We start from the raw sequence: 13,645 nt of genomic DNA, 5'->3' as shown, positions 1-13,645 counted from the left end.
CTGCATCTGTTCCTGGTGAGGCAATGAGGACGTTTGTGATTCATAAAATTAATTTTGGTTCAAATCCACAGAGGCGGCTGTCTGTGCCTGTTCTTATGATCTCATTAGTCCAAACACACAGTTACGTTAGCTCACACACACACACACACATATATATATACACAAAGACAAACACATACCGCTACCACAAGAGACTGCAGATCTGGGTCATTTTCTCCGCTGGAAAAGAAGAAGAAGAGGGGGGAGAGAAAAAAAGAGGAACGTTGTTGATATCTCAACAGGATGACAAAGTTTAAAGTTTGTGTAATGCTCTTACTCACATTTGCTGGGATGTGACCGCATAGGGACGTCAGCGCCTCCCGTCCCCTCACTGTAAGGGCACACCGGGGGCCGAGTGATGGAAACCTCGCAGTGCGGGCGGCACACGTGTCAGCAGTGGCCCCCGGCTCCCTCTGCTGCCCTGCCAGACACCGGTTGGGGAACAGACTCCCAAGAGGCAACATGGAAACCAGGGCAGAGAAAGAAAAGAAACAACTGTCAGTTTTGGCCCAGAGTTGTATTTATAACATGAGCACAAAGGCCTGTATAAGCATCTTTCAATGCATTCCAGCTTCTGCGTTTTTAATGTATGTTCTGCTGAAACTTTATATAATTCACAGAGAATTTACATTTGACTGTTAAATGTCAAGAGGATCAAAGGCCTTGGATAGGAACCTATTCTCTTACTGTGTTGTCTGTGGTTTTTGTCATCAGAAAAAATATCTTTTGTAGTGTGATTAGACTTCTCCAGTTACTCAATGTAAAAGAACTTCATACAAAGTGTGAAAATAATTCCCGTTAATCTGATGTAATGTTTATATTAGTGAAATAGAGCGGTTTATAGTTCAATCAGAGACACTTTCATCGAGGAGAAGGCCATTTATAGCAAATAACAGTTAGATTTGGCGGGAAACGGCATTCAAGAAGATTTTTCTGAGAGAACTGGACCTACTTTAGAGGAATAGTTTGACATTTTGGGAATTGTATTTGATGAGAAGAAGAAACTGGAGTCTGAAGGTGGTTGACCTAGCCTAGCATAAAAATTAGAGGCAGGGAGAAATCGCTAGCAGCTATTCTAGCTAGCATGTAGCCTAACTACCAAAAAAACCCCACAAATTTTTGTTTTTACATATGGATTTAACAGACAAGATACAGCATGTTGATTAGTGAACTTTAGAGGCATCTTTTAGCATGTTTTTTAACTTTGGAGAGAGCCAGACTAGCTGTCTCCCGTTTTACAGTCTTTTATTAGCTAATCGCTTCCTAGCTCTAGCGCTATACTTACCGCACACAAGAGTAGTATTGAACTTCTCACCTAATTCTTGCCACGAAGTGAATGAGTGGATTTCCCCGAAATCGAAACAGTTCCTTAAAAAGACTAACGAACATTAGATCTTAGTCAACATTTCTTGACATTTCTCAGACATTTCTTGCTGAGTAAGGTTGTGTTTCTTTGAGTCATTCTTTTTTTTTGTCAGACTTTTTGTCCACGTAGGCGGATACTGCTGCTAATTTGCCAGCACTTTTGCTGTTTAATCCAAGTAAACCTCACCTAAAATACTAATTATCACTGTCTGTGCTCCTGAGGATTGTGCACAACAAAGACTTTTTTGGAACCTGGTGTTAAGACAAGTAATTGTAAAAGCTTTTATGAGCTTTTGCAGGATGGCAGTTAGCGATAAACAGGAGCAAAGTACACATTTATTTACAAATGTCATGAGTTATTATAGCAATCCAGTCATGTGTTGTGACAGATTTGGGTTTATGTGTCAATTGTGTACAGCTTAGGGAAAGATGTGGCATTTTTATGGGCTGAGACCATCTGCCACTTCCCCATTGTAGTGTCACTGACTCTGCAGTGCAGGACGGTTGATGTCACTGAGGTTATCAGTGGTCATGTGACAGCCGGACGGCCGTTATGTTATCAAGCGTTGGCTGACCCCAGGTCAGCTGTGTGGGCTGCATGATGAGAGGCCTCAGGCTTGTTTTTCTCTCTGTCTGCATCCGCTTCTCATTCCTCTGTTTCCACGTCTATTTTAACCCTCCACAGCACACACACACACCAAGGAAGACATGTAAATAAATTGTCTGTTTCTATCTTTACAACCTCAGTCAAGAAGATCCACTGCGAATAGAGAACACGACGAGTCCCCCGATCACAAATCCTTAAACATAAACACACTCAGAACAGAAGTGGCTCACTTCCAATGAACACATCCCTACACAACTCATTAGATGCTCTTCTGAAGATCTACACCAGCAGCCTCTCTCTGCTCCTCCTCCACACTTTCCTCAGTCTCCACACGTCTGCTTCTCCAAATAAGATAGGGGAGAAAGATCAGAGCTGAGAGCCGCACTTCCTCAAATGAAAAGAAAATTACTGATCATCTTAGAGCTTCATTTATACATTTATACATGCAATTACATTTTATACATGCAATTAAGGCACTCACTCTGCTGTTCTGTCTCTGTTTTATCTCATAGGTGTGTCTGATGTGACGCCAGCAGGCTGGCTAAGGGAACACAACTTCAATACGATGTAGACACCAAGAAACAGACAGAATCAGAGTCTGAAGACCGAGCTGACGGACGGAGGGTGAGTTCAAGGAGGAGGAACAACAACTGTGCCAAAACAACACCGGCGGAAGATAAGAAGTAAAAGAGAAAGAGAGAGTGAGAAGGAGCAGACTGTGAATCATTGACGTGAACCTTTTGTGTACAGCGTTTTCACCTACTTCCACCTTCCTGTGAAGTGTTCACTCGCTTTCACATCTCCATCGGAGAAGGATCACAACCTCGGCTCCACACCGATCCACCTCTTCACCTCTCAACGGCGTTGAAAGTCTGAACAGAGGGACACTCCAGCCACCGTCAGCATGTGCCATGTCATTGTCACCTGCCGCTCCATGCTGTGGACTCTGCTGAGTATTGTGGCCGCGTTCGGAGAGCTCATCGCCTTCATGAGCACTGACTGGCTGGTGGGATTCCCCCGCACACCTGATGCCGTTTTCGGCCCCCATGGGGCCACCACAGCCGGGGAGGCCTACAGGCCCACATTAGGCATCTACGGCCGCTGTATAAAACTGCCCCACCTGCAGCGTGGAATACTGTGCGGACCGTACGCGATACACTTTGGGGAGATTGCCAGCGGGTTCTGGCAGGCTACTTCTATCTTCCTGGCGGCGGGGATCCTGCTGCTCTGCGCCGTGGCGTTCATCTCGGTGTTCACCATGTGCTTCCAAAGCATCATGAAGAAGAGCATCTTCAACGTGTGTGGACTGCTGCAAGGGATCGCAGGTGAGATGCACACACGACACTTTTTGTTGTTGTTGCATGTCACTGATCTTAAAGGATAGGTTTACAATGTTTCAAATCTGTCTTGAAAAAAATAAGTTTTTCTTACTATAATCATTCATTCTGTTCATACTAACATTAAAAGATGCCTTTCAATGTAAGTGTTGGGGAACAAAATCCTTGTTTTCTGCAAAAATACATTCCAAAGTTTATCTGAAGCTTGTAAAGAGGCTTCAGCTGCAAATAAAGTGGATATCTTCCAAAGTTAGACTTTTTAGTATAAAATTCCCTCTTTTGTTCCCCTGTTAAGCTGCAGTGAATAATAGGATAGTAAGAGAAAGAGAGAATCTTGCACTAAAAAGACCAAAAATATTCTGTTTATTTGTCTAACTCGATTGCTGAAGCCTCATTAGTTTCAGATAAACTTTGGAATAGATTTACACAAAACAAGGACTGTGGATTTTGTCCCCCATCACTTAAATTGTTTAGGAAGGGATCTAAATGACCAGAATGAACAGGAAGAATGATTACAGCAAGAAAAACATGTCAATTTTCATATGGGCACCTCACTGTTGTTTTAAAAGAGACTTTTTTGTGCACCCATCCTTTAAGAATGATTTCTTTCTGAACACAGCCTTTAAAAAATTCTGCTTTATTATGGTACAAAAACAACACAATATTTTGAGGCCAGATTGGCTCTTTGTCAGGTACAGAGGTGTCTAACAGACTTGGGGGGTGTGTCATTGAATAAATTGACCTACTTAAACCTACTTTTGGGTGCGGCTACAATCACACACCTCCAAACTAGAAGCAATACAATATCAAGAGTACTTTGCAAACAAACTACTTCATTCCTGCGTATATCTTCAATGTATTTGTTGCTTCAGAGAATAAGAGAATCAGAGTTAACTCAGTTCATCTAAACTTTTGTTGTCGCCGTTCATTCCTGTGGCGTCCACCGTTCATCAAGGTAAATGAAAAGTTATGCTTTCAGCTGAACGCATTCATTACGAGCGCCACAACTCCCACTGCGAGAGTTATGTGTTTGATTTTCGTGGAGCCTTTGGTGAACTTTTCCCCCAAGCAGTCAGAAGTGTAAAAGACATGCCGCCCTCAAAGCTGTCACTCGGAGTAACTGCCACCCAAATATTTATTTTCTACCCAGTCAGCTGGAGTTTTTCCTGACCATTGATTGGCCACACATACGTATCTCTGTTCTGTGTGTAAAGGGTGTGTATCCTGCGTCTATGGTTGTGTGACTGAGGCCAAATCTCGGGGCCAGTTTGACTGGCTGTGGTGAATTATGGAAAGGGAGGAGGCCATGAGATCATGCTCCCTGAACCTCCTCTTTTCTTCACAGACTGTAGCTCTAAGCTCTCTGGTGATTATGGCTGCGCTCCCCCACAGTTGTTTGTCTGGTTCAAGCCCAAACAGCAAAGGTGGGCGTGTGGTGACGGACATGCCAAGCTTTAAGCTAAGAGAGAGCGCTCGGTTCAGCTAGCGAACGATGAATGGCTACTGGACATCTTGAAATAGGTCAATGTGAATGTTTATTTAGGACACAATGCTTACATTCTGTTACGTCTTCTTCATATGAGTAGATGTAGTTTTCAGTGATTTATTCCATTAGATAATATAAATTTGTCTAAGATTTTGCCGTACCATTCATTTTAATATCTTTGGGTGTGTTAAACAATTGTGGGCAACGTTGCAAATCATCGAGCAAACACTCCTTAATGGCGATATATGATTTTATGATGAAGTGTCTTGTCAGGAATTTAATATTCTGGTTTCCCCAAACACACATTCCTTTGTGGTTATTCTATCCATAAACTGTCTCCTGTGGGATTTTCAAAAAATAGACAATACAATAATACAATTACGTATGTCATGATAGAATATTTTATTGTTTCTTGAGCAATAAGGCTGTTGACTTTGGATGTTAAAGGAATATTCCACCAAATCTTTTGGGATTCACATACTGACCAAGGCACTCTGTGCATAATAAAAAGCCTTTAACATGACATCTGAAAGCCTTTATCCGGGTGTTGAAACACGTTTTCCTGGAGTTTTGGATTTTTCTCCCTTGTTTGCAGTTGTCTTGGCCCTTGACTCTAAAGAGCTTTTTTTGTCCATTGAGTGTGACACTTTCACTTTTCATTCACAGACCACTGTAGCCAGACTGATGCAAGGCGCCAGATGTTTCCTCTTAAATAGTCTGACTGATATTGGACTTTTGTGGTCGATACCAATAATGATATTTAACAGTGCTGGGATTCCACCAGGAAATTGATTAGTGGAAGTGGTAAGAGCCACTGCTTGTGCTCCCTTAAGCGCAGTAAGCCAAATATTATATTTCACATGAAAGTAATTATTTCTTTTGACGTTAGCAGAGACGCTCTTCATTTTAAAAAGCGCTGCAGGAAACCATGGAGTGTAAAAAAAGTCAATAACAACTAATTGCTTTGGGTCTTTTTTTAAGACAAAATGCCCAAATTCTCTGGTTCCAGCTTCTCAAATGCGAATATTTTCTGGTTTCTTTAGTTTTCTAAGACAATAGGCTGAATATCTTGAGGTTGCTGACTGTTGTTCAAGACAAACATTATCACCTTGGGCTTTGGGAAACAGTGATCAACATTTTATAGATCAAATGACTAACTGATGAATCAAGAAAAATAGTCGACAGGTAATGAAAATAATCCAATAATTGGAATCCATTGTAACTGCCACAAACGTTTAAGTGTTTGGTTTTTGGACATCCAAAGAGGCTCAGTAATGTTACATCATCTGAAAGCCCACTTTTTACCACCTAAACAAACAGTTTTGAGTCTGGGACACACATCTAAGGTAATGAAAGTGGGGAAATAACACCACAGAGTCTCCTTGAGAGGATGAGGATGTGGAAGAGGAAGAGGAAAGGGGGCGAGAGGAGCTTCAAACATCTGAAGAGGCGGGTTTCCTTCGTGCCTCTGGACCTAAAGGCCGATAACCCTTTACTCATTTCAAACACAGGAAAGAGATAAGACCAAGCGTATATACCTCCTATCTGACATCCAACATCAATCAGTCAGTCGGTGTGCATGAGAGGCAGAAAGAGTGTATTTAATTGTCTTTCCATGAGGCCTGTGAATGATATCACTCTCACTGATACACACCACCAGCACTACCACACCGACTTTCTACTAATCATTATTTCCACAATGTGTGCCGACCCTCTGGTAATGAGAAAACTGGAGCCAGACGACAGATGTTTGGGGAAGTGATTGACCTCAGATGGGAAGATTGTGATGCTGTTGCCAGAGATGGTCACGTCATTGCACTGGTGTGGCTCCAAACCCTTATTAACCTAATCTTCACATACACTGATGTCACTTGTACTTTCTGCTCTTTACTCTCTTGTCCCCTGCGACACACTTTTTGAGTCTCAGATGCCATAAAACTGACGTTTTGTTTCAAGCTCAGGTGGTTTCCAGATTTCAGTTGAAGGTAAATCTAAACCTTCTACTTTACAGAATCAAATGGATAAAACAGACAGTCCTCTGTTGAGGGTAAAGTTTGTCTCCTGCAGGCGCACATTTGGAGACTTCTTGTACACCAGTTAGACAACCTCTAAGTGAATTCTCTTTATCGTCACTCATGTCAAACTGAGCCAAAAAGCATTAGAGTAAAGACGCAAACACTTGGCTGTAAAACTGTCTCCAATTCTTGTGCTTTCATTGCTTAATGTTTTTACTACCTACCATAAAGTTTCGTTCCCAGCTGTGAGTCACAGAGCTCATCACGGGTTTGACAGTTGACCATGACTCACCTTCTGGTGGAAATGAGGAAAATGAAACACTCTCTCTTACAGGAATTTGAGCAGCGTTACTATGATGATGATTCTGACATAACAAACATATCATAACAGACCCACCGCGTCTACGGTTGACGTCACCCAATGGGAGCATACATAGGGAGAACAAAATTGGTCCTAGAATTGATCCATGAGGTACACCGTACTTGATAAAATGATGACAAGAAGTTAACAGAGACACAAAACCTCCTATTTGACAAATATAAGATAAGAACCAGTCTAATGCAGTGCCAGATATCTAAAAGAATGCCATGATCAATTGTGTCTAAGGCTGCACTTAAGTCAAGCAGCACAAGAAGCCTGCGTCAGCATTCATGAAAAGGTCATTAGTGACTTTGAGAAGGGCTGTCTCAGCGTTGTGATATTGACGGAAACCTCGCTGAAACTTTTTAAAGATACTATTGTTTTCCACAGCAGCAAGAAGCTGCTTTGAAACAATATTTTCAAGAATCTGGATAATTCTCTAGGAGGGTTGGATCAAGCCAAGGTTTTTTTTAAGGACTTGTTGGATACGAGCAGTTTTAAAGTAATCTGGGACACAACCAGTAGACAGTGAGTTGTTCAAAATAGAAAGCAAATGGGGCCCGATACATTCCATTACTTCAAATAAAAACTTGGAATTATGTCAAGAGGGCTGGAGGACACTCTCATATGAGACATGATTTCTAGAAGTTCAGGCAGAGTAATCCGGGGTGGGGTGGGGGGTAGCTCAAAGTATCCCAGTGTGGGAGGTCAACATCTCAACAGGCAGGATTGCGGCTAATACAAAGTCTTATCACCTTTCCAGTGAAGCGTGATAAAAACATTTTACAATCAGCATCACAATCAGCAGAGGCACAAGGAGAGGTTGGGTTTACTGACTGATCGACAGTCTTAAATAGAAATCTGGGATTGTGCTGATGTGCAGAAATCTTTCATCATCCTATCATAAAGGAGTAATAACTATTGCAGAGCCACAAAGTGGACCTGGAGACCTGATTTCTTCCAGCTTAGTTCTGCTGTTCTGCATTTCCTTTTTACAGCTTTGAGTACATGAGTCATTTAACCAGAACTGTTTTCTAGTCTTCAAAGGAGCTATGAGATGTAAGGTTGAGGAGCACAGAGAATTAAAAGAATAAACCAGATGGAAGACCAGAATTTAGAGGAAGAAGAAGAAGGAAGAAGACACAAGTATACTTAGAGCAGGATGATATAGTACCAGCAGGCTGTAATTCACAGTTAAAAACAATGCATTGGTGATCAGATACAAACATATCCGTAATTTCCACAGATGATATTCTCGGACCCGGACTAAAGATTTAGAGTGTGGCCATGGCTTTGAGTTTGGCCAGACACATGTTCCAACTCAATTCAGTTTTATTTATATAACGCCAAATCACAACAAAAGTCATCTCACATGGAGCAGGTTTAGACCATACTCTTTAATTTACAGAGAGAGAGAGACGCAACAATTCCTCCATGAGCAAGCACTCGGCGACAGCGGTAAGAAAAAACTAAAAGATTTAGTGATATTTAAAAAATCAGTCGCAAAGACATTATAAGACTCGTGAGCATGAATATATCAAAATCACCACAAAGAACAATTCTATCTTTATTTAAAACAAGACTGAAGACAAAAAGGGAGCCAGCTGGTTCGGGGGGGGGCGATAAATTACAGTAAAAATGACCATGTGTTGGCCGCCAAGTTTAAACACGAGCACTTCAAAGGAATCAAAATCATTACAAGCTATTAGGTTACATTTGAAATGCTTCCTAATGGCCAATCATAATCTGGAGGGCACAACTCAGCAAGATGACCGTCATCACTAGATTAAGATAGAATCATTAGATCAAATCATTTATTAGAGAGAGAGATCTCACATCGAGAGGAGGCATCTCAAACAGTCTGTACTGGGTTAAAACTAGAGTTAAAACTGAAGCTGGAGTTTTGGTCCAGATCTTTTTATTAAATTATTAGTATTGCTGTGTAGGTTGTGCCTGTTACGTTTGACAGGCCTAGGATAGGAAATGCGGTCCAGATTTTAAAAGTTGCACGTACAATTAAGCTCCTTGTAAATGTTCCAACTCAGTACTGGTGACAAATAAAAGCTAAAGAGTAAGAAAGTCATAAGAGAAGAGACAAAAACAACCCGTTCACTCCTCCACGTGCACATCCCCGTCTTAATCTCCCTGCTCTTGCCAGTATTTCCTCTTGCCCTCTCGCTGTCTCTCTTCTTTGCTTTCTTGGAAAGTAGAAAGGGAGAGGAGCAGGAGGAGGAGGAGGGAGGGCACAGGCCAGATATCTTGGAGCAGAGTGCAGACCTGTGCCGTGCTGTGTTAATAGTGTGGAGGAGCAGAGGTTAGATAGGAGCGGGGGTGGTGTTGGGTGGGGGGGCACCTATCAGAAATGGATTGATGGTGGAGAATTGACAGTTTGGAAGTTAACAGAGACAAGAGCCAGTGCAGAGGGAATAGTGAGGCTTGAAGGGTGGAGTGCAGTGGGATATTAGGTTAGAAGGTCCAGCTTGTGTGTGTGCCTGTGTGTCTGTGTGTGTGTGTGTGGAGGGGGGGTCTTAGGAGAGGAGGGGTGGGGTTGGGAATTAAAACCATACCTTCAATCCATCACCGGAGCCGGCCTGGACGTCAGGGCAATGCAGCAACATGTGGAAAGAATTTATGACCTAGTTTTCATTTCCTTGTTTAATACGATATTTGGGTGCTTTAAGAGCAAGAGAATGGGAGGAGAAAGAAAAAGGAAGCAGAGGGAGATTAGGAGAGAATGGAAAGGAGAGAGAGAGAGAGACGGTTTCACCTCCACCTCCTTTGTTTTTATGACGCTCGTTGAAGGAGAGCGAGTCGGGAGAAAACATTCAGATTGAAATTCCCTCTCCGGTTCATTTATTATCTGTAATTTTGTTATTGTAAATGTTGATTGGTGGCAGGCCTCTTTATCTAGCCGGCCGACTACCATGAGAGGAAGCGCGGAGCGGAGGGAAGGATGGAAACCTCATGACATTGAATTAGTCCAGGTAGATGTGTCCTGTTGGATGAAATTAGCTGTACGGACAGAGCAGGAATAGTAGTTTAGGTGTTCAGGCCGAGTCAGCGCAAGCAGTGGAAGTGGGTCACGGTAACACAGGAAGTAACCCCCCCTCCACCCCACCATCCTTCCACAGAGATGTAGCGATTGGGTCGGCGGGAAAACCCTTTCGGCTACCTTTTCCTGTTGTTTCTCTGCTCCGTGCAGCGCGCTGACCTGACAGGTTTAGAGTGTCAAGATTCAGGCTCAGGTTCCTCTTTCCTGTCTCGGCGGTTGCCACACTGGAGGTCTCGCTGTGATGATCTTCAGTCGGTGTTTCAGGCTATCATCAGGAAATTATTTCTGTCTGGTGTAATGTTTTTTTTTTTTAATCCTGATAGGATGCTTAGAATGCAAGGATGGCACTTTGGAAGGAAATGTTTTCGTTCTAGGGAATTTTGGCTTTCACAAAGATAATTTGTCATCACTATTAGAGGCCTCCAAAACCTGTTTTTTGCCTAAACATGGTAATGTTAAGTACATGCAACACTGCAATGAAATGCGGTATGAATATTCAGGGTCTACAGAGCATAATTCCTACTGAATTTGGTACATTTTTGATCCAAACTGCTTTCCAATTAGCCTTCAGTGACCCCAAAAAGTGAAAGTCAAAGTTTTAAGCATGCACGCAATTTAATCTCTGATTTGCAGAGAAGCTTGAGCGGATTCAGACCACCCTCAGAACAAACTCTTTTATATTTTTAGCTCTTTGAGGCTCTAAGAAAATTAAAGGTACCATGTGTTGGAGTTTTAATGTAATCGCAAACAGTCCAGACTTTCCCACAGGAAATTGGTTTTGCGAGGGGACTCGATGCGACACCTCTCTCACTGGGCCTGTTTGTCTACTTTTACCCAAACGACTTGTAAAAACTCAGGTTTTTTGTTTTTTCCCTCCGACGTTGTGACGCGCCGCTCGGATTAACTACTGCAAAGTAAAAACATACGATGTGATCGATCAATCAGTCACCTCCTTAGCCTAATTATTATGTTACAAAATGACAGTTTAAACAGTCACCTCGTTTATTAAATATAAGACTTTTGTTTTGTGATGCAACACATCTGGTCATTATTTCTGAAGCTTAATAACCCTAATATTGCATTTCATCAAAATGGCACAATTTCTTCTATATTTCTGGTGATGCAGGATGTCTCCACACTCCACAATAAATAAACACACACAAACACATACACAGTTTTATCTGTTCTGTTTTATCCTGATTCTGTTTCACTGATTCATTTGTTTGATTGTTTGAACTCAGTTTTAAAAGCCTAACCAGGGATGAGGGTTGCAAATTAGCTTCAGCCCTACTGTACATACATTACATATGTTGCATTGCTTATCAGTATGTTACAGTGTTTATCTGTGTGACCCCGTTAAATAAACAACCAGAAAATTTTAAAAAACTATAAAATGCTGTTGGAAACCCTGCAGCCATGTTCATGTGTCACATAGTGTTTCTCACAGAATGCATCCTGTGAGTCCTTGAGACCAAACACGCTGAACGTATTTCCATCCTCACGAAACATTTGCAAAGTAGATTTTTTGAATATTTTGGAACGTGCATCGTTTGCCTCCGTGTTTGCTTTCTAGAAATCTTTTTCCTTCTTCGCCTTTTATTGATGCGTTGTTACGCTTTTTGACGTTTTTATGCTGATGCATATACAACCGCGTCCTTGTATGTAGAGAGAAAGATACAAACTAGAGGGATGACAGGAAATGAGGGGAGAGAAAAAGAGAGATGGGGAACAAAAAGTCTGCAGTTGGAATGGAACCACAGATGTTGCTGTTATGCGGCATGCATCTTAACCAGGCGAGCAGGCTGTTCGGGAAAATCACTAGTATGTTTGATAAAACTGGAGGTACTCGAATAACTGTGAGATACTGCTGAAAGCTTCTGGAAAAGTTCAGATTTCTTTTGTGTTAAGATTGAACTTTCATGCTCGCCAGTCCATCGTTTGACTCGCTCATATTTGAAGGTGTAATAACCTCTAATAGCCCCAAGAGGCTGCTCTGTTTATACTGTTTATACTGACCATCCTTCTCTCTGTTTCCCTTCTCACAGGTCTGTTTCTGATCCTTGGTCTGATGTTGTACCCCGCTGGCTGGGGTTCAGACAAGGTCCAGCTGTACTGCGGCCCCGACGCGGCTCCGTACCGAGCCGGGCTCTGCTCCATGGGCTGGGCCTTCTACACGGCCATGGGCGGCACCGTGCTCACCTTCATCTGCGCCGTCTTCTCCGCGCAGGCCGAGATCGCCACCTCCAGCGACAAGGTCCAAGAGGAGATCGAGGAGGGCAAGAGCCTGATCTGCCTCCTCTGAGCCTCAGATACTTTTGGTCCTGTGCCGAAAATGGAAGAAGAAGAAGAAGAGAGAGCGAGAGAGAGACAGGCCGATAATGATCAACACCTGTCTGCATTTTCTCATAAGGCCGGCCTGTGAAAGAGAGGCGCCTGCATTGTTTACCACTAAGACTGACTCTTAATTTTGTCTTCGTTTTGTGTTCATGTGGGAAAAATCTACAAGTGCCAAGTTTTTTTCTCAGTGTTTGTCTCTGTCTTTCTGCCACTAGAGGTGCTGTGTCTGTTATTGTATTCGTGTAAAGCGTGCGGACGGGCCCGGCGAGGCTTCGTCCGTCACCACATGTCCTGTAAATAAGTGTGATTATATATATATTGTACATAGTTATGATCGCAGATTGATGGTCAGCTTGATCCAGGCTGGGCTGATGATGTCACTCTTGCCTTAAAAAAAAAAAAAAAAAAACACTGGTGTTTTTGTCACCAGACCACGACCAGCAAACCTGGATCCTTTTTTTTTTTTTTTAATCTGTTTGCTACGTGTGAGTATTAACTCAACAAGGGAACCACTACTCAGTCAGAATAAACTACTCACAGAATAAACAGCCTCAGCTCAGAGTGGATGTCCTTTTTTTTAAAAAAGCTTGCAGATTGTACTGTCATTTGAATGATTCATGTGTTTGCAGACCCTTGAAATGTATCTTCAAGGGTGGTTGGGGTGGGTGGGTGGGAGTGGGATGGGGGGGGGGCAAGCGAAGCAAGCTCTGTGGTGCATTTTGTTTTGTAACATGAAGTGAGCTTAATCCTAGCCTAAGCTGAAAGATGACTCTGTGAAAGGGTCTCTCTGCCCGGTCCTCGTTCAGCGGACATCCTGTAATCTGTGCACAAAGAAATGGACTGAATGATGAGGACGCGCATATGAAGTATTGCTGTTATTAGTAACGTCTGGTTTCAGGGAGTGGAGTCTGTGGCGTCATAGATAGTGTCCTATCTATTCTGATTTGTTTTTGCCAAACGAATAAAAAGAGAAGGGAAAAAAAATAAGGTTTGGTTTCAGTTTTTTTTTTTTTTTAATCCAGTTGAAAAACCTCAGTGTGGAAGCA

General features: G+C 42.4%; 1 protein-coding gene across 4 annotated transcripts in view; it reads left to right on the top strand.

Moving 5' to 3' along the window:
* LOC137170585 (LHFPL tetraspan subfamily member 2a protein) overlaps nt 1-13,153 on the top strand; it is a 45,405-nt gene extending 32,252 nt beyond the window's left edge. For all 4 annotated transcript variants that reach the window (XM_067574056.1, XM_067574055.1, XM_067574057.1 and 1 more), the window contains 2 exons: nt 2,524-3,336; nt 12,308-13,153. In XM_067574056.1, coding sequence (XP_067430157.1) covers nt 2,916-3,336; nt 12,308-12,564 — 678 coding nt within the window. In that variant the 5' untranslated portion in view covers nt 2,524-2,915 and the 3' untranslated portion in view covers nt 12,565-13,153. The remainder of the gene's footprint in view (nt 1-2,523; nt 3,337-12,307) is intronic.
* Nucleotides 13,154-13,645: the final 492 nt, after the last annotated feature.

The sequence above is a fragment of the Thunnus thynnus genome, chromosome 19, assembly GCF_963924715.1.
Source record: "Thunnus thynnus chromosome 19, fThuThy2.1, whole genome shotgun sequence".
In the NCBI taxonomy this organism is placed as follows: Eukaryota; Metazoa; Chordata; class Actinopteri; order Scombriformes; family Scombridae; genus Thunnus; species Thunnus thynnus.
This window is presented reverse-complemented; position numbering and strand designations above follow the sequence as displayed.